The 24265-nt window shown below is 48.4% G+C and overlaps 1 protein-coding gene across 3 annotated transcripts; it reads right to left on the reverse strand.

Moving 5' to 3' along the window:
* Positions 1 to 2333: 2333 nt before the first annotated feature.
* Positions 2334 to 17140, reverse strand: MLEC (malectin). Of its 3 annotated transcripts, none has more exons than XM_067700559.1 (5): positions 17005 to 17140; positions 10191 to 10369; positions 9302 to 9478; positions 9138 to 9195; positions 2334 to 7956 (listed from the first exon to the last, which is right to left on the reverse strand). In XM_067700559.1, exons 2-5 carry the CDS (start codon positions 10353 to 10355, stop codon positions 7727 to 7729), a joined length of 630 nt encoding a protein of 209 aa, XP_067556660.1. In that variant the 5' UTR covers positions 10356 to 10369; positions 17005 to 17140; the 3' UTR covers positions 2334 to 7726. The 3 variants fall into 3 exon arrangements, with proteins under 3 accessions (XP_067556660.1, XP_067556659.1, XP_067556661.1); XM_067700558.1 differs by lacking the exon at positions 17005 to 17140 and adding an exon at positions 16159 to 16958; XM_067700560.1 differs by lacking the exons at positions 9138 to 9195; positions 9302 to 9478; positions 17005 to 17140 and adding an exon at positions 16159 to 16980.
* Between the last annotated feature and the right edge of the window lie 7125 nt (positions 17141 to 24265).

Here is a 24265-nt window from a genome sequence, read left to right on the forward strand (position 1 = left end):
GTTAGACAGAGCTAAGTTCCAGTCCTCACTCTGCCACCTACCAGTTATGTGACTTTGGGCAGGTCATTTATGCCCTGTGAGCCTAAGTTTTCTTATTTATAAGTCAGCCTAGTCACGGGTCTTTCCTAGGGTTGTAAAGAGGAGATGAGGGCTTCCCTGGTGGCGAGTCCTGGTCCAGGAAGATCCCACATGCCGTGGAGCAACTAAGCCTGTACGCCACAACTACTGAGCCTGTGCTCTAGAGCCCACGAGCCACAACTACTGAGACCGTGTGTCACAACTACTGAAGCACACGCAGCTAGAGCCCGTGCTCTGCAACAAGAGAAGCCAATGCAATGAGAAGCCCACACACCGCAATGAAGAGTAGCCCCTGCTCGCCACAACTATGGAAAGCCTGTGCGCAGCAACGAAGACCCAACACAGCCAAAAATAAATAAATAAAATAAATTTTTAAAAAAGGAGATGAAAACAGCAACGAAAAGCACTCTGCTGGCGCCAGGGAGAGTGTTTCATGAATGGTCGCTATGACAATACATTTAAGTGGCCTCTTTCTCCAGGACCCCTCTGCTGAGGGCAGGCACCCTGGGCAGGGAGAAGCCATGGAGCTGGATTGAAAAGTGCGGTGACCAAAAAGAACAGTCAAGTCAGAGCAGAGAGGAAATGAGCTGGGGACCAAGGCTTGAGGAAGCAACAGACGGAGTCAAGTAGAAGCCGTAAGAAAACCCAGGAGAGGAAGTCTTAGGACAAGGCCCCAGCCAAAAACTAAGTGGGGTTATTTTTCACTAATATAAGTGGTTAGCAACAAACAAAACTAAGACTCTTGGGCCAGAGTACCGCGGTGAGGTGCCTACCATCTCAGGTTGCTAGAGAGCAGAGGCCTGCCCACTCCACACCTCTGTGCTTCACCTCTGTTCACCTCTGTTGACTCCTCACCATTGCTATGGCAACAGGCTTTCCAGTAAATGTTGGAAAAACTCATCTCTCTTCCTCTATGGGGGGTGGAGGGGCATGGGGTACTAAGTATGGAGAAAGGTCCGACACACCGGCTCCAGCCAACCGGGAGCCTGATTTCCTTAGTGAGATTAAGATCTGGACCCAAAAAAAAAAAAAAAAAAAAAAGGATCTGGACCCAAGAGTGGTTTAACCCAACCCCCCCCACTTGGCCCAAGATCTTCTGTCAGACAGTTTCCCTCCCTGCGAGTCCCTAGAGCAGGGCTTCTTCAGGTCTCTTCCCCATTTGGCAGCTCATGCGAAGCTACTTGAAATAGTAACAGCCAAGTCTAAATTAGTAAAGAACTCCAGTTATGGGTGGGTTCAAGCTAAGAATGAGGCTCTGTGGGCCTCCTGGCTTATTTGGGCCCTGAGAACAGACTCCATCCACACAGGCTTCATTCTTAGAGCTGAGCACTGAATTCTGCCCTTCAAGGGATAACTGAGGGAGGTAGGCCAAGCTCTCCCTCCCATTCCCCAAACCAGCAGCCTCCATTCCTGCTTGGAGAAACACAGCACATGGCATCAGGCGGGGAGTGGAAGGCTGCAGAGAATAATGATTAAGAGCAAGAGTCCTGGTGTAAAACCTCAGTTCTGCCTTTTGCTGGCTGTGTGGTCTTCGGCAAGTCACCTCACCTCTTAAAAGTACCAGCTGGTTGGTTGAAGATTAAACAGAGATAACATCTGTAAAACTGCTTGGCCTTGTGCCTGGCCCATTTCAAAGGCTCAATAAAAGATATCTGTAATTATTATTCTTATAGCCTTAGAAAGATCATGGGCTTTGCAGACAAATAGACTGGGTTTGAATCCTGGCTTGATCATTTACTGACTAGCCTGGGGTAAATTACTAAAGTTTTTTGAGCTTCATGTTCCTCAGCTATAAAACATGATGGATAAATTATAGGGGAAAAAAAAATCCTTCCTGCTCTTTCTGCCCCTTCCCTTGTCAACACTGACAACACATCAGAAAAGGAAAAAGCAGAGAAAACCATCCCATGGCTTAGTCTGTCCACAGGCTATTGTGGAAGCTGAGGGGAAAACGGGAGGGGAGGCAGCAGGCTCAGTGTGCCTTGGAAGTGAAAGTGTCATGGCCTGGTGTTCCAGTGAAAGTGGAAACATAACAACTGTTTATTTTTCCTTGAATGAGCTGCTGGTTGAAATGGCCAGGCAGCATTTAACAAAACTCCGTTCCCTTAACCAAACATCCTGGTGAAAAGAAAAGAAAGCTCCCAGACTCATCACGGAAGAACCCTTAGCAGCCAAGAGAACCCCTGGGTTTCCCTCTTCCCACCCCATCACGTCACTTCTTTGCAATCAAGTTCAAACTCAATCCCAACACAGAGTGTCACTGCAAATTGTTTATTAAAACACAAAGCAATGGACAGTGAAAAACATCCTGATTTTTTTACTTTTTGGTGGGAGTAGGGTGGGGCATGGAAGGGGTAGGGACAGATGGAGACAGCCCAGAAGGAAAGAGCTCTATCCACCCCTACAGCTTTCCCGGGCCAGCCAGGTTCAAAGCCCCTCAATCACATCTCACTGTGTCGCTGGAAATGCGTGTTGTGGCTACAGACAGAGAGTAGGTTTGGCCTCTGCAGGGAGAGGATGGGAATCTAGAGTTGGAGCTACAGGGGCTACTAAGAACTTGACACTATCGTCCAGTACTTGGGTACAGAATAGAGCAGCCAGGCCGGATCTAGAGGGGTGGGGTTGGTTTCCTGACGAGCCAGGTTAGGCCAGTAGTGGTTGAAGAGGCTGCCCTGAGCTCTGAATGGGCAGCTGGTCCAAGCGTGGGAGAATTTGGTGGAAGGAAAATCCAAGGAGGGAACTAATCCAGGGTCAAATTTCTCTTCATTCCCTGGATCATGACACACCAGGGAAGACAGGAGTCAAGGATGTCTCATTCCTGGTTCTGCCATAATGCCTCTCCCTGCCAACTCTCCCGTCCCACCTGGCAACTCAGCCCTCCTTTCCCGACAGTTGTCCTTTGAAAGGACGGAAAGCGCACTTCAGATTGTTGTTGTTTTTCCTCGTACTGAAATAAAGCCCCGAAGCTCAGAATAGAGGTGAGAATGGAGTTCTGCTTTTCCTGGTGCTACGTGCTCCCCTCTCACAAGACTGCCTGGATGCGAGAGGTGCCAGGGCCCTCTGTGCCAACTCCAGCAGGCACTACTGTTTCCCAGGCTGCCAGCACAATCCTGGCTCCTTGTTTTTATACTCCTGGGGGGTGGGGAGGGGGGAACCCGTCCCAAGAGATCCATCCTGCTCTTTTCCTGCCAACCCAGCCAGGCCCCAAATCATCTGCCCTTATCCAAATGATTTGGCAGCCTACAGCCAGCTTGCCAAATGCAGCTGGGCAAGGACAAACCAGCGGCAGCAAGCCACCCATGTACAGGGAAGAAACCGCCCTCGCTGGGAAGCGGACCCACTGGTGCCAACCTAGTCTTGTAACAAAATGAGGAAATCTAGCCCTCTTGCCCCAGGAGAGATATAAATACAGAGAGTCCTAGCTCAGACTGAAAGGGAAAAATTACTTTGATCTCTCCTAAGCTTGAACATGAAGGCTTCTTTGCAATTTTCTTAGAGCATTTGATCCCTAATTACATCTTCCCATAGAAGAAAAGCAGATTTCTTCTCTGGTTTCTGAACTGATCCTGGGTGTTTCTGGTTCTGCTTCTGCACCATCACTTAGCCTCGCCCCAGGCTCCTTCCCCAGGGGCCACAGTGGATGGAGGTCCAAAGCTTACCCTCCCTCCCCAACTTGTTTTTTGAAAACAGAAGCATCTATTCGTCTCTCACTCTGGAAAGCTCACCTGCTCTTCTAGGTCCTTTTGGAGAGGCATGGAGGACAGTATTAATGTTGCCACTTGATGCCATTAAGGCTCCTCGAGGCAAGAAGACACCTGAATTAGGTCAGAGCCAGACAGCAAAGGGGAGGGGGAGGAAGGGACTGTGAGACCCCCTGCCCAGACCTGAATCTAGAGGGAACGCCCACCCTGGCTCAGAGCAGGAGAGGACAAGGCACTGTGCTGACCGGGTGGGTCCTTCCCCAATCCCCTGGGAGGGTCAAGAACCTGCTGATTCTCCCCCTGTGCTTCCCAAGGTGAGCCAATTTCTAGGGAAAGGAATATAAGTGCTAGGAAAGGGAAAATACTGCTGCTGTTTTCTGAAGTTCAACTGAGATTTTAGAAGCCATGGCCAGGCCTTCCCAGGAGAGGGCAGAGGCAGGATATGGAGGAAGAGAAATTCCTTAAAACAGAAGCTTCTCCAAAAAGAAAAGAAGTCAAATCACAATTCTAAAACTGGATTAAACAGTTCCCAGGCAAAGAAAGGGGGTGGTAAACTTAACTCAAACTTCACCCCATCTCTTCCAAGCCTAAGTGACCTCTACTGTGATCCTCCAATTTCAGGCCAGTATCTCTTAGGCAAACAGTGGGAACAAGAAAACAAGATCACACTCTCAAACCAACAGGTGGGCCTGCAGGCCCTGTGGTCCTCCTGCAATCTGACACCACTGACACAAAGAGAACCACCTTTCAAGTCACCAGAATGCAAGGTAAACACTGAGCAGCTTCTCCTCAATAGTGGAGGCTTTTTTAGAAAAATGTATCTGGTTTAGGGGACATGGGTCCCAAAGATTGTTTCCTGGCATGATGTTCCCGTCAGCAATGAGTGAAGCCCCCAAAAAGTCTGTTTAGAGGCCAGTTGGTCCCTGACCCAAATCAGGGCTACACTGCAGACTCTCAGCCCACCTCCCTCAGACATCTTTGCCCAGTCCACCCGGAAACTGAACCCAAGCCACACTTCTGGCAACAAGAGTTTCACCTTGGCTATCTGCTCTTGGCTTTGGCCAGCTGGGCTCAGGAAGATCTAAAACCCTAGGACAAGCATGGATCCAGTAGAAGAGCCCAGGCCTCTCCTTCCCCATGCCTAATGGGCGTGACTTCTCACCTCCCCAACCCCACCCAGACTCCCCTACAGCGCAGCCTCTCAGCCCCTAGCACCAGCTCAGGATACAGACGTGGGGACAAACAGTGCAAAAAGCAAAAGATGAACAACAGAGTGATTCTTGACATACACAATACAAAAATAAAGAGTACCCCATCCCCACCCCTTTAACCCAAACTTCATGTACCTATATCATCTTGAAACAGCCAAAAAAAAAAAACAAAAACTTTCAAGTTCAGCATCACAAGCCAACCGTAACCAGCCCTGGGCAGCTCTGTGATCTGGGTGTGCTTGGCTCCAGGGGACTCTACCCCGGCCCCCTCCCCATACTTCTTCCTGTTTCCTCACTTCCCCTTTAGTTTTTGTGAGCCACAGAAAGATGTTCCTTCCTTTCAGGCACAACCAAAGAGGAAAGTGCCCGTCCCTATCCCTGAGCTCAGGGGGAAAGGGTGGGCTTGGAAACAGAGGCAGAAGCAAAGCTGCTTGGCTTACAGTACCGTTAGGAAATGGCCCCAGGAACCAGGGTTTCCTTCTGAGACTCTGAGTCACCGAAGGGAAGGGTTGAGGTGAGGAGGCGGGGAGCCCTCCTTCCTCAGAGAGACCCAGGCAAACTAATGAACAAGGCAAAATGGAGGCAGCAAGTCCTCCCGCATCCTGTTTACTCTACTGGCAGTAGCCTACGGCTTTGGAGAGCTGTGACGGAATGGGACTCGAAGCCCCTGTCAGAAGCCCAATTAATAGTCAGGATGTCCACTGCCCCAGGCAGGTGGTCCCAGGACCAAGGCTTCAGGACATCATCCTATAACGCAGGAGCTTCATGAAGCACTCCAGAAGTGTTCCTCTGATTATAGCTTCAGGCCGCAGCTGTCCAGCTGCCTGACTCAGTACCCAAGTATCGAGGCCTAAGTCACAGCTGAAATAAAGGGCTACGACTCTCAAAGGACTAAATGCTGACTTGGAGTAACTCATTAAGAACCAAAACCCAGGACATGAGCCCAAGGGCTACTTACTTTGTCACATAATGAGCAGTTCAAATATATGGAGCTCTTGGAAAACATATCCAAAGAGACAAACTCAAAATTAAACGCATTGTAAAAGGATGAGCCTGGCCTGAGATTCTATGCTGCTCCAGCCCAAGCATAAGCTAATCCTGTGGCTTTCCATCCACAAAATTCCTTGTAGCTTGGCTGGGTCCTCCCTCATTGCTCCCCTAACTGGGAAAAGGATGACAGGGACCAGAAAGGAGAGGAACAAGGAAGCCTCACTTCCTGCAGAAATTTTCCCGTGGAATTCAAGGCAAACACTTAGAGGCTAAGGGTGGCTTCAGAGCTGCCAGGACTATGGCTGACTGGCAATCTTTCAGCCCCGTCACATCAAGAACCTGGCTGAGACTTGGACAAGGAAATGAAAGGACAAAAAGGGCACGCTATTAAGGTCAGTGAGAGGCGTCACTGGGCCAGATACAGACAATCAGTCTAGCTCCTTGGGGCAGCTCTAGACTTAAACCAAAACTGGTTGAACCGTGACATGGAAGGATGTGGAAATAAATGAACATCAGGTACTAGATACTCTCAACAGTGGTCAGTCACTTAGTAGGGCTCAAGTCTCCGAGGTTGCTCTTAAGTTACGCTAACATAAGCCTTTTCTGATCCAAAGACCAGAAGAGACTTTTAAGGTCAAGTGTTCTGTTGCTGCAGGCTGGAAAGCATCCCTGTCCCCTGGCAGCAAGACCCTACAAAGGGGCCAATAAAAGAACTGCTGGGTCAGGTCCTCCTGGCTGCTGGCTCAGAGATCCAGGGAGGGAGGTACCAGTAAGGTGAGGTGGTAGAGGATAAGACATTCAAGCAGAGGGAACCCCAAATCCCTATGTCTCCTTCCCTTCTTGGCAATAACTTAGCGGGATGGTTGAGAGAGAGATTTCAAATGAGCCAGGTTCAGAAAAAAAGAGAGAGAGAGAGGAAATCAAGTCCCCAACAGGCACTGAAATCAAAATGATTCGTTTGTGGTAAGAAGTCAGAGGCAACTTGAGGACCTGATATAAACTAATCGTCTCGGATACCAGACAGTTCTCTAACTGGCACATGTCAGGGAGACAAGCAATGACAAAGCTCAAACACTTAAGGTGGAACCATCATTGGGCTAAAACCAGAAAGGCTTCCAAGTAAGGAAGTATCTACTTTTCTTTCTTCTTTTTAATCTCCCTTCCGTTTTCATCTTTATCATACAAATTGTACACCTTCTCTCACACACACACACACACACACACACACACACACACACACACACACACTTTGAATCCCAGGACATCTGAAAACTTATCTGGACATAACTTCAGAACATACCCAACTCCCAGCGCTAGTCTTCTCAGGTAAGAAGATGACATTTCCCTGCTGTTAATTTCTAACCTAAAAAAAGGAACCGTGTCTGCTCTGAGTTCAGAGTCCTTTCCACTGTGTTTACGGACGAACACCCTGGACCAGGTAGGATCCAGTTTACCCTCTGTACCCTGGAGAGGAAAGAGACGGCTGGGGGCCACCACAAAGAGAGAACTAGGACTGGAGCAGGTCTAGGACCAGGTGGTGGATGAGGGCTGCTCTCTACTCACTCCGCCTCTTTTCATCTCCTTTAATTTTGTGTGTGTGTGTGTGTGTGTGTGTGTGTGTGTGTGTGTGTGTGTGTGTTTCATTTGTTTGTTTTTGTTAATCACTGTAAAAAATACAGAAACCCAAACCAACATGTTTGGTTTCTTTCCCACACCCCTCCACCTGTTCAGGATGGTGATTTGTTCTCACAATCGGCAGAGGCAGAAGAGGGTTGGAATGAAGACTCCGAAGGCCACCAGGATGGGAAACATGAGGCTGCTGTTGTCCGAGGCATAGGGGTTGGGCGTGCGGGGGCCCGACTGCACCCGGTTCTTATTGGTCTGTCTTTTGAGATTAGACCCTTCATCGTATTCTTCCTCCTCCTCCTCCTCTTCTTTCTTCTCCAGTCCTGGATGAGGCTGCAGCTTTGGTACATCTGACACAAGAAGAAGAACACTTTTTAAGTAGGACCCATGGCATTTACGTGAGGCCCTTAAAGGGCAGTGAATGAGCCACAGTAAAGAGACCCTGTGACCTAAGCAGGATCCACAGGAAGGAGCAGAAACAGTTCCCAGCCTAGAGAAGAGCAGATTGCTGCGCAAACATTTGTCTTCTTTAGATTTAACTAAAACGTAGTAAAAGCCCTGAGCACGGAGAGGTTCACTATCTCCCCTTCCTGTCCTACTTCTTCAGAGCCCAGAAAGAACCAGACTGGACAAGGACAATGACCCGACACCCAAAGATTAACCTTTTCAAACCTCTCCTCCTCCCTCCTACAATCCCACATTCCCTTTTGATTCACACAGCAATCAAGGAAAAGCTGATCCACAGAGTTGTGGGTTCTCAGCACACACTACCCCTCTGTTTTCTGTCCCCTCCTGAGGGACTCTGGCTACAAATCAGTTTGGTGGCAAGACATCCTCTGGGATGTCAAAACAATAGGATGCGGAAAAAAAAAAAAAAAGGATGCGAGCCTCGGTGCTTCCAGGATGAGGTGGGGAAAGGTACAGAGGTGGGATGGGGGAGAAAAGTCACTAAGACAGAAACTTTCTCTGCAAAAATCAGCCTGGGAAAGCTGGCAGCCACGACCCTCAACCCTGAGAAAGAGATGTACTCTCAGGCTGGATCCCAAGGACAGGGAGACATTAATAGATGAAGTTTTGCTCAGTGCAGCCCAGCAATGCTGCACTCTCTTGGAGCACACCAAAACACTCAAGGACCCTTCCTTCTGCCTTTTTCTTCTTTCTGCCCCCAGGACACAGATGTCAAAGAAACAGAATAAGGATGAGTTTTAGGCAATTCCAAATGACTACAAGGCTCAGGGCACACCATGGGTAACATTATTAATCCCAATTTATAGTAGGGTTAAAGGATTTTGTCCAAAACCAATCCGCTGATTAATTGGCGGCAGCAAGATATGAACACAGATCTTACTCAGAAGCTTACGGCTAGCACCATGCTACACTTCACCCCCGGCCACCGGACTCTGGGTTCCCCACAATCTGGCTTTAAGTATTAGTGTTTTCAAAACAGCGATCAGCTAAACCATCCCCCCAAGGGCTTCCTCAATCATATCCTTCAGACCACGTCAAAAAACAGATCAGAAACACAACTTACCGTCCACTGTCCCAGCCATGATGTAGAGTGCACAGACTTTGGGATTGTCATAGTATCCCTAGGAAATGGGAAACAGCGGTCAACCCCACACAGCAGCAAACATCCCCCCTGCACCCATTCTTTTGAGCTCATCCTCAGCTGTGAGGGCAGAGTAGGAGCGTTACCTTGACAAACTCGATGTAGAGTTTCCCTGTGAAGGTGGACACCTCCCCCTGGACACTCAGCTTCCCCTTTCTGATGCTCATCGGGATGATTTCATCATGAGCTGTACTGTGTCCAACGCGATCGAAGATATCCAAGTCCTTCACCACAACATGGCCATTCAATCGCACATCAAATACCTGCCAAGATGAGAAAAGGAGACAATGTCAAAACCACCCGCTTCACACCCCTTCCCCAGTTGGACATGAGGTACCTGCCTGGGCTTCAAGTTCAAAAGTAATTCAAGGAATGACAGGACTGGATATACTCCAGGGTGGCTAGAGTCCTTTACCTGAGCTAAATCAAAGCCATGTTCCTTCACTGTCAAGGTCGCACACTGGCCGTAGGGAACAAAGAATACAAACAAAAAGCTCAACATGGAAAGAAGGAAATTCAGAGGAAGGGACAGGAAAAGAACAGGGCTAAAAACAAGAAGGTGCTGACAACCAAGAAGGGAGAGGCTATAACCAGGAGGGCCTTAAGAGGATTAGTGGCCAAGAACTAGGATTCTGGCGTAGCCTTCTGTCACCAATCCCAAGGCAAGTTCAGTCGTGTCGTAATGGGACACAGCTGGGCAAAAGGAATCCAGCTTTGGGAGTTCCCTGGCTGCCTAGTGGTTAGGATCCTGGGCTTTCACTGCCATGGCCTGGGTTTGATCCCTGGTCACAGAACTGAGACCCTGCAGGCCGCATGGTACAGCCTTTAAAAAAAAAAAAAAAAATCCAGCTTTTCCTCAAAGCTCATCTGTTCCTCCCTTCTGGGAACACGTCTCACACTCTCTGGCCCTTAGCAGAGGGCTATCCGAAAGTGGTAACATCCCACTGGTCAAGCAGGGGCCTGACCAGGCCTCACCTTCTGCTGGGACTGTGCAAAGTAGACCTCGGCAAATTTCAACACCAGTACATAGTCCCCCTCCTCCTTGATGGGCACTTCGTAGCCAAAGGTCTCCTCATTGTACCGCTCTGTTTGATACAGGATCTGGTCTTCGGGGTTGGAACGCAGAATTGGCAGTTTCATGCCATAGTCAGAGGCTGGGCACAAAAGACAAAGAGAAACCATGTCAGAGGCAGAACACAAAAGAAGAGTGGAGACCCCAGAACCACCAGAGGCATTTCCAGAGCAATGCTAATAACCCTCCCCGTGGAAGGGGCCACCTCCATTGCACCTGGCTCTCAAGAGACCAGCCACAAAGGCAAGAATCAGATAACCCGTTACCAAGGAAGAGTAAAATGAAAGAAACCAAGCACTAATCACCCCAAGAAGCTCCCATAACCCTCACAGCGGAACTTTTTGAAAGCATGTGAAAATGACTTTTCCCCAACTATATCCAGAGTGATGGGAAGGGAACAAGTCTAACTCATTACTAGAACAAAGCACTATGCTACAGCTGCTGGGCTCCCTGGTGAGGGAGAACTTCAGAGAAACCTCATAAAACCAGGGGGATGGCCAGGAACACCGCAAGACAATTAAGTTCAAAGAATGTTGTTTTTTTCTCATTCAGAAAAGCTCAGTCTAAATAAAAAACAGGATATCTGTTAGGAAAGTCATTCTTCATTGTCTTTACTACAAATTAAGATACCAGCTTTGGCTGCTTTTTATAATTATTTCATTCAAAAAGTTCCAAGGATGGTCAAAAGAAATATGTTCATTAAAAAAAGGATGTGATGGGCTTCCCTGGTGGCGCAGTGGTTGAGAGTGTCCGCCTGCCGATGCAGGGGACACGGGTTCGTGCCCTGGTCCGGGAAGATCCCACATGCCGCAGGGCAGCTGGGCCCGTGAGCCATGGCCACTGAGCCCGCGCATGCGGAGCCTGTGCTCCGCAACAGGAGAGGCCACAACAGTGAGAGGCCCGCGTACCGGAGAAAAAAAAAAAGGATGTGATGTTCTCTAATTTCCTTTGGGTCCAAACACCTTACTTCCCACAGACTCATAGAACTCAACCTCACGCAGGCTCTTGAACTTTTCCCCAGACAAACCGAAAGGAAAACAAGCTCCTACGATAATCCCAGCACCTGACACAGGCCCTGGCACATACGTAGGCACTCAATATGATTCGCTGAACAAACAAATGGTAACAAAGGAGGTGCCTGCAGAGCAGTCAAGCCATGCACTCCTCTCCACAGGGCCAGAGCCACCCTAGCAGGGAAAGAAAATGTGCCACGGTCCTATTGGCACCTCTGGCCTAAGATGCCCAGGTCCAGAGGGAGCCACCTTTCCCGTTTCAGACAGACAAGGAATAAGGTGGAGTAATAGTTAAAAAGTTCTTACTTGGGTGGGTATTAGAAGAGCCAAAAACCTCTGTTGCCCTCAGCCTGCCCCCAATCTTAGTAGGAGACGGGTCTGTACATGTTTTTCTTTCCCCCACGTTACAAACCATACCCAGGTCTTTCCTCAAATATAAGATTCCACACTCCGGCCCCAGAGATGACTAGCTATGCTTTCCAGGGCTCCATCAATCTATTGATACTTTCCAAACCACAGACTTAGCAGTGATTTCAGTACATGGGCCTAGTCTCTCCTCCTCCTTGGAGAAGTCTTGGAATTAAGATTTTAAGACCATCTTCCAATCTCACATGGTGACTCTGAAGACATCTGGCACCTAGATCCTTTGGGTGACGTTTGAGAGCGGTCATCCCGGGAGCTTTATCTTCTGAAACTCCAAGGGAGAGGATCTTTTATCTCTAAGGGAGGTAAAAGAGTAACTAAAAGATCCAATGGCTAAGGTCAAGCCCTCGGAAAAATAAACAGAAGTGTTAACAGTTCCTGTAAGTGAATGGCAGCCAGGAGATCAGATGGACCGATGAGACAATGAACAGGAAACTCATTGCACTTTTGTCTCCAGACATTTTTTTCTTCCTATTTCTCCTCAAGAAATCAAAGAAGGTGGGGGCTGAGTAGCACTGCAAAGGATGTACTGCCAACTGCCCCAGCTCTGTTCCAGGCTCAGACCACAAACCTGTAAAGATTAAAAGATTGCCAGTCCTCTTCCACCTGAGTTCTAAGAATCTCCCTCTTCCTCAAAGACCGTGATCCTTACAAATTTGCAACAGTCACTAGATTTGCTTTTCAGAGACACAGAAAAGGTTGTGCATGTATACAGAATCATTTTCCCCCCCTTCCAGCATGGAAAAAGTGAGAAACTGACGGTAATATAATCTGTGGCACTCTCAGTCCCACGGCTATGAAAACTCAGCCCTGTGAGCAAAAAACTACTTAACAATCTTGGAATTACCTTTAAATATTTTCCCAAGTGGCTTTCCAAGGAGATTTGCCACAGGCAAAGTTTTGCCCAAGTCCCAAAAGAGACAATAGCAAGGAGGACTTTTTCTCCGCCCCCACCCCAGCCTTTATGCATTCACAGCTAAGTTTCTCTGAAATACAGTGTACACATGCAGCACACCACTGCAGCTGGTACGACATGGTTCAGATAGTTAACCAAAGGAGGGGGACCAAAGGGCCCACACTATGTCCCCAGCTTTTTAGCTCTAGACAATGGAGTCAGCAGGCTACGTGAAAAATTCAGCCCAGGTTTGAAGGTAAGAGGGGCCTGGATTTGAATCCTGGCTCTGCCACCTACTATGTGATGTGGAACAAGTTGTCTTCTCTAGGTGTTTTCTCACCTTGAAAATGGGGTATCACCTACCTAAATTCTCTACCAGTGAACTGCTTCTAGGAGGGCCTGCAAACAAAGTCTGCCCCTTATGTGGCAGTATAGGAAGAGAATTCTAAGCAAATCCCTTGGTCTTAAGCAAATCAGAGGTAGCAGTGTCTCTCTCACACTATCTTTTCAAGCTCTTATCTCCCCAAAGCCAAATCCTTCCCCAGCCAAAAGGAAAGGGTCTTCGTTAGGTCTACAGAATTAGTCATCCGATGGGCTCAGGCCCCTGGCCAGCTTTTTTCCCCTCCAGAGCCACATTCTGCTCCACTTTTAATTCCATGTAAAAGGTCATTGAGCAAAGAAAAAGATAGAGACACTTTAACCTACTCTGGACAGGAGAACTTTCAGACTCGTGTCACTGATTTCAAAAGCATGACAAGTTTTATGAAGGAAAACTGAAGGCTCAAGAGAGGGAAAGCGAATACTTCAAGGTCATACAAATGACTAGCGGGCATCCTTCTATGAAGAGGAAATATCTCCTAAAACCAAGCCAAGTTCAATGCCCTCAAGCCAAATAACCAGGTCTTTTCCACCACAGAGTCAAGAGGAACCCAGAAAGAGCAAGTTAAAAAGAACCTGGAATGCACAGCACACCAAAATCCCACACGGAGCGCTTCTGAATCACTCTCGGTAGTTGTACCTCCATCTGCTGAAGCACACAGGTTGAAAAAAGCCTTTCCCAGGCTGTCAGCATCTTCTATGAGCACTAGCTATCCTCAAGGCAGAAATGAAATTCAATAAACATTATGAAGTGCCTTTGAAAGCAAAAGCCACTGGGTGCCCTGGCCCACTCACGGTTACGAGAATGCTGAACTACAAAGACGCTATAGAGAAACAGCAAGTTCAAAAGCAGGCCAAACTCCTATCTGGATTAACTTGGCAACAAATACCTGAATTCATTCAACATAAAAATGGACTTTCCTCGCGTGCTGGAAACAATATCACAGGCATGTGGGAAAGACAGACATACAGCTCCTACCGCAATTACTATAAATAGCTGCAGGAGGCAAGGGTCTCCAAATACCTGGCAACCCTTACCCAAACAGTGCCAGAGAAGGGCAGGCAGAGGGAACCGCTGCGCCACCCTTGGTGGTGCTGACTCCTTCACACAGAAAGAAACTAAAGAGCTGCCTTCTGAGAGAGGAAGATAAATCACTTCTCAGCCCCAGACCTAAAGCCAACAAAATGCTACTCTCAGGAGCCCTCTAAGTGCAATGTTGCAACTGGCTGGTCCAAGCTACAACAGCCTACAAGCCAACGACCGCCCTCTACTCTCCATCCACGCCTTAATACTGCTACAATTCATACCCAAATGGACCGCCAGAGTGGAGCTGGGAACCTCTTTATGGAGTGGCAGGGTCTGTCTGAGACAGGACTCCAGTACACATGAGCTTTGGTAATTTGGTAAGTCGCATACTTTTACCTGCTACAATAAACTCTTCCAAAGGAACTGCGACCATGAGCCAATAACCCAAGGACAGAGAGCCTGGCTGAGTGCTGACCAGACCAAAAAAAAAAACCAAACCCACCGGCACCAGCAAATTAAAACAACGATTTCTGAATAAGGGGAGTAGCTGGGGACTAAACCTGTGTGGTCTTAGCTCCCTCCTCTGCACAACGGACCAAAGAGGATAATGTAACCTATGTAAAGCCTGGTATCTGTTAAGTGAAAGGAACCATCTGCACACTGTCTCACCATGGCTATCTCTAGAGGCAAAGTCCATAAACGGTCTCCTTCCTCCCTGCCCACACCCATGAAGAAAGAGGAAGGGTCCAGGATGGAGATAGCAATGACCTCCTGCTATTAAGTCTGGCTTTGGCTGCTGTTACAGCTGCTAGAGACCAGGGCCCTGACTCAGCTGAACCCAGGCTACTGAGACCTACATGCCAGGGCTAAATAAATTCCAGAGCTAAACTGAAGACAAACATAGTGCTTCAGAAAACAGCTCTGTGTCCCAACACCGTGACATGTATGGAAGCAATAAACTCCCCAATATAACAAACTCCAGGACACTGCAATTAACTTGGTTGGAAGAACTAAGTTAAACCCTTTAGGAAAGGCAAGAGCCAAATCTGGCATTGTGGAAAAAAGAGTGAGAAAGTCTGTCTCCTACTTTTCTGAAGATGGCATATTGCCAATCTGGCAGCCTCTGAACCCAGCATACGGCATAAATCTCTTTCCAACACATGAAGCGACGAACTTCCTTCTTAATCCTGTTTTCCAATCCTACTAACAGAAGAAACAGAGTCTAGAGCAGATTTTCCCAAAGGGTGGTCTGCAGATGTCCTACATCAGAAGCCCTGGGTGCAGAAACCTGGGTTTAATCTACAGGTCTGGAATTTGTATTTTTAACCAGCTCCCATGGCAGTTCTTACACTAACTTTGAGAACTGTGCAGCTCTGTCAAAACTACTGTTGCTCAATCAATTAAGTCAAAATCATTTTTCCCATAAGCTGGAATCACACCTCTCAGGACCACTTAGGGTAGGTTCTCCGCACTCGCAGACGGAATATTCAGACCTTACGCTGGCTGACCCAGCTGACACACCACCACCCCCTGTGCAGTATGGTTTCGACATAACCGCCCTCTGGAAAGGGCCTGCAGCTTCTACTTTTATGCACACACATGCCCCGCTCCAAAGGGGGTTGGGGGAGGAGGCTACAATCAAACTTTCCTGGCCCATCCTCTTCGAAGACTCCTTTCCATTCTGGCTAAGAATCAAGCCCCGCTCTTGCAGAGAGGGCAAAGAAAGCGGCCCATTTCTGGGTCGGCAGGAATATACCAGAAACTGACTTGAAAGGCGAGCAGAACCTCCGGGTCAGGGACAGCGATAACCGAAAAACCCGTGAGGCCTCAAAGTGGCAACAGGCCGCCCTCGTCTTTACTCTCCTAGCTTGGGTGGAGGTGAGGGGTTAAGAAATGCAGGATGCGAGGTCCAAATATCACTTCTCGCCAACTCTCTGCCTCGACGGCTCTAGGTAGCTTCGAGCCAATGCCAGGCTCTGGGCTCTGATCGGGTTCCCGAGGAAACCGTAGAGAGAAACTTCGCTCCAGAGACGTGGCCCCAGGGTCGAGGAAGGGGCTCGGGGCCCGCAGCCCTCGGCGCGCTGCGCCGGGCACGGCAGGCCCGGAATCCGGCGGCTCAGCCGAGGAGCTCTCACCTCGGCCCACCCGGCCTTCCAAAGGGTCCTTGCGAAAGTGGATGCCGTGCACGTCCACATGCGCCTCTCCGCCGGCGTTGACGGCCCAAATCACGCTCTCGGGCAGCCCGGCCCCAGCCGAGCCCACCACGCCGAGCCCCGGTCCCCGGAGCGCCGGCAGCAGCAGCAGCAGCAGCAGCAGTCGCAGGAGCGCCACGGCGGCTCCCTCCACCGCCCGGGCGCCCAGCATGGCGGCCTCCACAGCGGGGGGCAGCCTCCGCCGAGCCTTGTCCTCAGCCCCGCCAGGCCGCCCCGGACTCAGAAAAACAGCGCCACGGGCCGCTGTGCCTCAGCCGCCGGAGACATGTCGCTCTCAGGCCTACTTCTCAGCCACGGGTGCCACCTCCCACCTCAGGAACAACCTACCCCACCTCCCAGCCCCGGCCACGACCCTGCAGCCAATCAGCACCCGGCCCTCATTAACTACCCACCACCCCGCCGGGAGGCGCCCGCCCATTGCCTGCCAGGCGCGGAAAAAGGCGTGGCTACTCCCAGGAGCTGGCCCAACCACCAAGGCACGTGAGGGAGCGCGCGCAGAGTTGGGTTGAAGCGGCGGTTCAATGCGGAAGTGGCGAGGTGGAAGCGCCCAGGCGGCCCCGGAATCCCACAGCTGAATAGGAAAGGGGGCCTAGCGGGGAAGGTTTAAAATAGGGCGCACTGACACGTCGCCAGCACTTCCGGTGTTCCAGGTTTTGGGGACCGAATAGGCTCCCGAGGGGGCGCTGCCGACTTTCCCGCCCCCTTTCTTTCTCAGGGAGAAGCATAAGCATACGCTCTAGTAGGAGAAGCAATGATCACTCTTCCGACCTGAGACTCGGCCTTTCTCCCCGCGTGAGAAGAGAACCCATCCTCCTCTAGAAAGGCCACAGGCACAGGTTTTCAGGGCAAGGTTCTCACGAAGATCCCGCCCCCACCCCTTAGCGGGCTCTGGGCTGGTGGTAGCGTCCAGACCGCCGCCCAATCAGAAGGCTCCAACGCAGCGGAAACGCGTGGCTTGGGGGGAGGGGCTCCAGGCTACCCATATCTCCATGGCGACAGCCTCGGGCAGGCCCCAGCTTTGGAGGGGAGGGGCTGGGGCTTTGCCGGCTCCGGCAAGGACTTGGAGGTACCCAGTATGGAGGTCCAGGCTGTCCCGTACAGGCATGACCCTAGCTTCCTCCCTGCTCTTTGGCAGTTCACCCAGCGCTCTCCTGCCTTGGCGATCCCTGCGCTGTGGTCGCTGCCCGAACTCCCACTTCTCAGAGAAACTGAGGCCCAGAGAGGGGAGGAGCGTTGCCCAAACGGTCAAACCGCAAGTTTAGGGCGGAGCCAAGGCAAAACTCCATTTATCCATTTGTTCCACATTATTTATCAAGACCCTACTACTAGGGTTGTCAGATTTAGCAGATAAAATACAGGAAGCCCAGTTAAATTTGAATTTCAAATAAATGGAACATACTCATACTAAAAATAATTTATTGCTTGTCTAAAATTCAAATTAAACTGGGCTTTTTTGCATTTTATCTGACAACCCTGCCTACTACCTGGCAGGCAATTAGTTTTGGGCAGCAGTGAACAAAACTACACCCAGGATCTCGCATGAGAATCACAGTCCTGACTCAATTATTTAGTTAGAACAATGAGGAATGCTATGAAGGAACAAAATGAGGTACGGAAAAGGAGTGTAGGTGGGGAATTTAAATGCACCCGAATTCCTTCCCCAGACCCCAAGAGCAGATTCCCACAGAGACAATTTCTGTAGTATCCTCTACTGGTCCCACTTTTTTCCCCCTGTTTTGCAAGAATCTGGACTTGCTTCCTCCCACAGACTTGTTTCCCCTCCCAAGGCCTCTTTGGGGCCCTGCCCTAGAGTGTCGAATCCTACTTTCCTCTGAAACCTGTCATCTTTGGAGGAACCTGACAAGTCAGAGCTTGAAGAGCCCTCAGTGCAGGGGCGTGGTGCAAATGGGGAAACACAGGCACAAAGAGGTGATGGAGACTTCCTCCCTCCTGTAAAGCCTATGTTCTGGCCATTTACTACACTGCTTCCAGGAGCTCATGTTTATCCTCAAGGCAGTCTAGTCTAGGAGGCACTATCACAGAAACGATTAAACTTTTGAAAAGGACCCAGAAACCCTAACCTTAAGCCTTCTCCCAGTCTCCTAGATCCTTGGTCACCCCAGGAGGTAAACAAGATAACTGGCTAGCCCCCCTCCCCCAAACTAGGCCCTTCAGAGTCCATGCCTTTCTGGGCTATCCTTGTACCGAGGGGCCTGGCCCCGCTTTTGAGGTTCAGATGCTTGTCGATTAGGCTACCTCTTAGGTAAAACAAAAGTTCTGATACCCTGGAGGCGGGATGAGCATGGGATCTGAGTTAGACTTCCTGGGTTCCAAACCCTGCTCCACCATTCACTCACCATGTGGTCTTGGGCAACCTCTCTGAGTTTCAAGTTTCCTCAACTGTGACATAATAATAGTTTCTACTTCAAAGGGTAGATGTGAGAATTAGAGAAGGTAATGCAACCATTTGACTCAGCAATTTCACTCCATTTCACCCAAGAGAAATAAACACATATATTCACACAGACACTTGTACATGAATGTTCATAGCAGCATTATTCATAATGGCCAAAAAGTAGAAGTAACCCAGATGCCCATCAACTAATGAATGGGTTTTTAAAATGTGGTATATCTATACAATAGACTATTCAGCCAGAAAAAGTAACAAAGTACTGCTACAGACTACAACATGGATGAACCTTGAAAACATTGTACTGAGTGAAAGAAGCCAGAAAAAAAAAGGCCACAAAGTCTATTATTGCATTTATATAAAATGTCCAGAATAGGCAAATCTATAGAGACAGAAAGTAGCTTATGGTTTGTCTGGGGCTGGGGAAGCAGGGAGATTGGGGCGTGATAACTAAAAGGTATAGGGTGTCCTTTTGGGGTAATGAAAATATCTAAAATCAATTATGGTATGATTGCACAATTCTGTGAATATACTAAAAACCACTGATTTGTACATGTTAAATAGATGAATTGCATGGTATGTGAATTATATCTAAATAAAACTGTTACCAAAAAGAAGAGGGAAGAAGAGGAAGAGAAGGAGGTGGGTGGAGGAGGGAGGGGAGAAGGCGATGTACATTAGAATAGAATAGACATTAGAATAGTGGCTGCCACAAGCCAAGCACTCAACCAGTCGTTATCCTGGAATGAAAGGGTCCCTGAGTTTTTGCTTTCTGCAATGTAACCCCACCTGCACTGTGACAGACTGCCAGAGTTAGGCTTTTTTAGGAATGCCCAGAGCTCATGATAAGTATAATCACTGAGGTTGCAGCCTCCTCAAACTCCTTTCTGCTGGAAGACTCTGTGCCCCTTAAGGGTGACAATGTCTTCTGTAGGCAGCACCCCCTCACCCTGGGGCAGGTGAAATTGGTGGTACCATTTAACAGGGTATTTCCTAACAGAAGAATTGGGCCCTTCAATTCAAGCTCTTTCTCTTATCTCATGAGATTCTTACAGTGTTTGAAAGCCCCATAGCCTACTATCCCCATGTATATAATAGAGGAAACAAGCCCGCAGGGATGGGGGCCAGCAGTTTTCAAATGATGGGCGTTGCTCCTGCAAGCAGAAGTTGGTTGCTACAGAATGGGGTCTCATCTGAGAGATTCTGGCTCAGGGGCAGTCTCCTGGGGGCAAGGCGACTTGACTAGGGCGGAGGGAGTCAAGTTTCTAGCAGCTGAAGGGTTATCAGGAGTGGGACTCAGGGCTGGGATGGCAGTGGGGGCAGGAGACAAAAGGATTAGGGTTGCAGCTGCCAAGCCAGACTGGAGGTCCTGACCCCAAGGCAGGATTACATCCAAAGTCCCTGACCTAGGGAATTCCCTGGCAGTCCAGTGGTTAGGACTCCGTGCTTCCACTGCAAGGGGCATGGGTTTGCTCTCTGGTCAGGGAACTAAGATCACGTGGTGTGGCCAAAAAAAAAAAAAAAGTCACTGACCTAGAGGAGTCCCCAAATAGCCCCAGGCCTGCTCTCAAGGCTGGCTGTCCACACAGCAGAGAGTGTGAGCTCTAGGAAAGCAAGGGTGTCAGTTCCCTGGTGGCACTGGGCCCAGGCCATTTCTCTCCAGCCTCCAGTGTCTCCTGCCTGCTGTGGAAGGTCAGCCCCATTTGAGAGCCCAAGGACCCTCAGAGTGGCTGCATCCCCACCTCCTTCAGCTGGGGCTGGTTTTCTCCAAAAATTACTTCAAGTCTTCAGAGGAGCAGAAACTCTCATTCATTGCTGGTGGGAATGGTCAGCCACTTTGGAAAACAGTCTGGCAGCTTCTTACTAAACTCAACATACTCTTACCATGAGATCCAGCAATCAAACTCCTGTGTATTTATCCAAAGGAAGTGAATACCCACGTCCACACAAAAACCTGCACACGGATGTTGACAGCAGCTTTGTTCATAACTGCCAAAACTAGGAGGCAACCAAGATGCGCTTCAATAGGTGAATGGATAAATAAACGATGGTACATCCAGACAATGGGATAGTCTAATATTATTCAGTGCTAAAAAAGAAATAAGCTATCAAACCATGAAAAGACAAGGAAGAATCTTAAAAGCATAATACTAAGTGAAAGAAGCCCATCTGAAAAGGCTACATACTGTATGACGCCAACTATATGCAGCAAAACTATGGAGACACTAAGATCAGCGGTTGCCAGGGGTTATTGCAGGGGGTGGGGGGATGAATAGAACACAGAGAATTTCTAGGGCAGCGAAACTACTCTGTGTGATATTATAGTGGTGGATACATGTCATTATACTTTTGTCCAAAGCCGTAGAATGTACAACACTAAGAGTGAACCTTAGTATAAACTGGACTTTGGGTGATAATGGCATGTCAATGTAGGTTCATCAATTGTAACAAATGTACCACTCTGGTGGGGATGTTGATGGCGGGACAGCGGTGTAGGGGTCGGGGGAGTGGGGACGTGGTAATATGGGAACTCTGTGTATTGAAGCTTTCTACTCAGCTTTGCTGTGAACCTAAAACTGCTCTAAAATATAAAGTCCATCTAAAAAAACCCTACTTCAAACCCTCCAGAACCTTCTCAGGGTGGAGGATCTGCCTCCATGGAGTGACAGGAATGGAGATTTGAGAGTCAGACAGAACTGGGTTCAGGTTCTTTCTTAGTGGCTCCCCAGCTCTGTTACTCCTTTTCTCTCTAATCACTTCTCTCCTAAAGTGCAAATAAGATCATCCATCTCATAGTTGTTGCAAGGATTAAATGAGATGGTTTAAAAATGTACCTAAATTATTTTTCTCTGTTTGTGGAAGAAAGATAAATGTTTTGTGGAAAACTCAGAAGAGAATTTTACAAAGATAAAATTCACCATAATTCCATCCAAAACTGGCATAAGGCATAAACTCAGGCCCTGAGAGAGCAGGTTCTCAAGAACCATTGTTTCCCAGCCATTTGATTCTCACCTCAAGAAGTTGGGAAAATAGAATGTCCCCATTATGCAGATAAGAAAATGAAGTTCAGAAGGGTTAGATGAATTGCCCACACAATGAAGAGGCAAAAGCTGTGGCTTTTTTGGCTTCTAATCTACTCCTTTTCCTCTGAGCCAGGCTACCTATCAGACACAGATTGGTGCAAATCACAGCTCCACCATTAATTGCTGTGTGACTTTGGGTAAATGAATTCACCTCTCTGAGACTCAGTTTCCTCATCTGTTAAATGGAGAGAATAATTATACATGCCATGTAGGACTGTAAGAAGTAAAAAGAAATGTTTTAAACAAGGAAAATAAGGACATGTTTTAGAAGCTAGCATCATGGGACCCTTGAGCCCAGAGCTAAGTACTCAATAAATATTAGTCATGGGTGTATGGAGGCATGGACCCCTTGATTCAAAGCCTAGCTCAACTTCTTAGAGCTATGCAGCCTTGGGAAAGTCATTTCTCCTCTTTGGGCCTGTTTCCTCAACTGTAAAGTGGAAATAAGATCCACCACGTAAGGGTGTTAGGAGCCCTTAATGGAGTAGGTCTTCAATGCATAGTAGCTGTGAATCATTTAAGAAGAAATAATTATAACATGTGACACTGGTAGTTTGGTAAATAGAAAAGGCCTTGGTGAAATCTTCAGGCTAAGGAGTTGGGAAAAACCTTTCCACCCCAGGGAGGGAAAAGCCAAAGGGTCCCACAGTTCAAAAAAAGTAGAAAATGGAGGAGCTGTTTGGAAGCCCCCAGGGGCAATTTCACCTTGACCCACAAAACTGAAAAGGGGTGTTTCTTCCTATATAGATAAGGATCAGAAGAACAAAGCATGCTATTAATTAAGTCTTGCCTATTTTAAGTTTATGGAATATTTTTCCCCTTTAAAGATAAGCTCACAATAAAAGTTCAAAAGGTAAACACAGAGAAGGGGAGGGGGCCAGCCCTGCCTTCTGCTCAGCTCTCCCTGCCAGCCCTTGGTCTTGGAGGTGGCTGGGTCTGGTCCCAAAGCCAAGTTTCCATGCCTAGGGCCTCTAGTAGTTAGATAGCAGGGGGATCAGAACCACCCAAAGAGTCAGGGAACCAGCCCACGGTGTCTCCTGGTCCTGCCCCAAGTAGGCAACTTGAACCAAGAGAAACCTGGCTGGGTCTCCAATGTCATGGGAGGGAGAATGGACTTGGCTATTCTTTGCTTCCCCCAGGAGGATATGAGTCACAGGAAAGTTGCCTGGGACAAGGACAGAAAAAAAACAAATGCCTTCCCATCTGGGTGGCCTTGGGCAAGTCACTTCCTTTCTGCATTTCAGTTTCCTCACCTGTAAATGAGGTGGTGAGAACCCTCAGCCGCCCAGGGTTGGAATGAGGATTATATAAAAGCAAATTTCCAAGAGTGCCTTACACAGCCATCGTCAGCACTCCCTATATATTAGCTGTTCTTATTATCTCCCAGACTCTTCTTATGTTAAGGACACAATTTTTTGGAGTCAGGAACACCAGGGACGGTCTTGGCAAGTCACAACCCCTCTCTGAACCCCAGTTTCCTCATCTGTAAAATAGGGTGGTTGTATAGATGGAGTGAGATGATAAATGAAAGGAACTTAACACATACCCAACAACACCGCATAAATAAATGAAGCAGCTGCTGTATCCTTTCCGTTCTCTCCCCTTGACCTGGGCAAATTAGGGAAGCAAGAAGAAATACAATAGCCAGTGCTTGCAAGCCAGGTTACTTGTCAGCTGTCCCTTTAGACTTGAACTTTCCACCATGATGGAAATGTGCCATATCTGCACATCTAGTACAGCAGCCACCTGCCACACGTGGCTATTGAACTTGTGAGATGTGGCTGGTACGACCAGGGAACTAAATTTTTACTGAATTTGAATTCACTTAAATTTAAATAGCCACATGTGGCGAGTGGCTACCATATTGGATGGTATTACAGATGAGAAAACTAAAGCTTCAGCAACTGACTTAAGGTCCCAGAGATTGTTAATGATTGATCATCAAAGACTAGCATCTAGGTCTGCCCAACTCCCAATCCTTTGTCTGTTTTCTGATTCCATGGCACTGCCTGTGACTTTGAGACCCCTGTAGCACAAGGACATGGTCCCCAAAGATCCGACATTGGAACAGAGTGAGACCTGAGGTCAGGAAGCCACCAGGAATGGGGCCTGGAGCCCTTCCTGCACCCGACGGCAGTGGTCACAGATGGCTGCCACCCTCTGCACCCCCAGGCTTTTTGTGGATTTTGTTCATTTGTTCAGTAAATAATTGCTGAGTACCTACTAGACACTAGAGATACTGCAGTGAACAAGGTAGATGTGGTCTCTGCCAACATGGAACTTACATTCCAGTGAAGGGCAGGGGGCATCAAACGATTAAAAAAAAAAGTAATATAATAAATGTATTAGGCCAGAAATTACATATATGCTCTAAAGAATATAAATGAGATGTGGCAGTGGCTTCCTTCCTTCCTTCAACAGGGAAGCCAAGGAAACATTCAAGCCCAGCCCCAAGAAATGAGAAAGATCCAACAGCTACTCAATGAATGCAGGGAAAAGCATTCCAGGCAGAGGGAACAGCATGTGTGAAGGCCCT

This window comes from Pseudorca crassidens, chromosome 12, assembly GCF_039906515.1.
Source record: "Pseudorca crassidens isolate mPseCra1 chromosome 12, mPseCra1.hap1, whole genome shotgun sequence".
NCBI classification, from domain to species: domain Eukaryota; kingdom Metazoa; phylum Chordata; class Mammalia; order Artiodactyla; family Delphinidae; genus Pseudorca; species Pseudorca crassidens.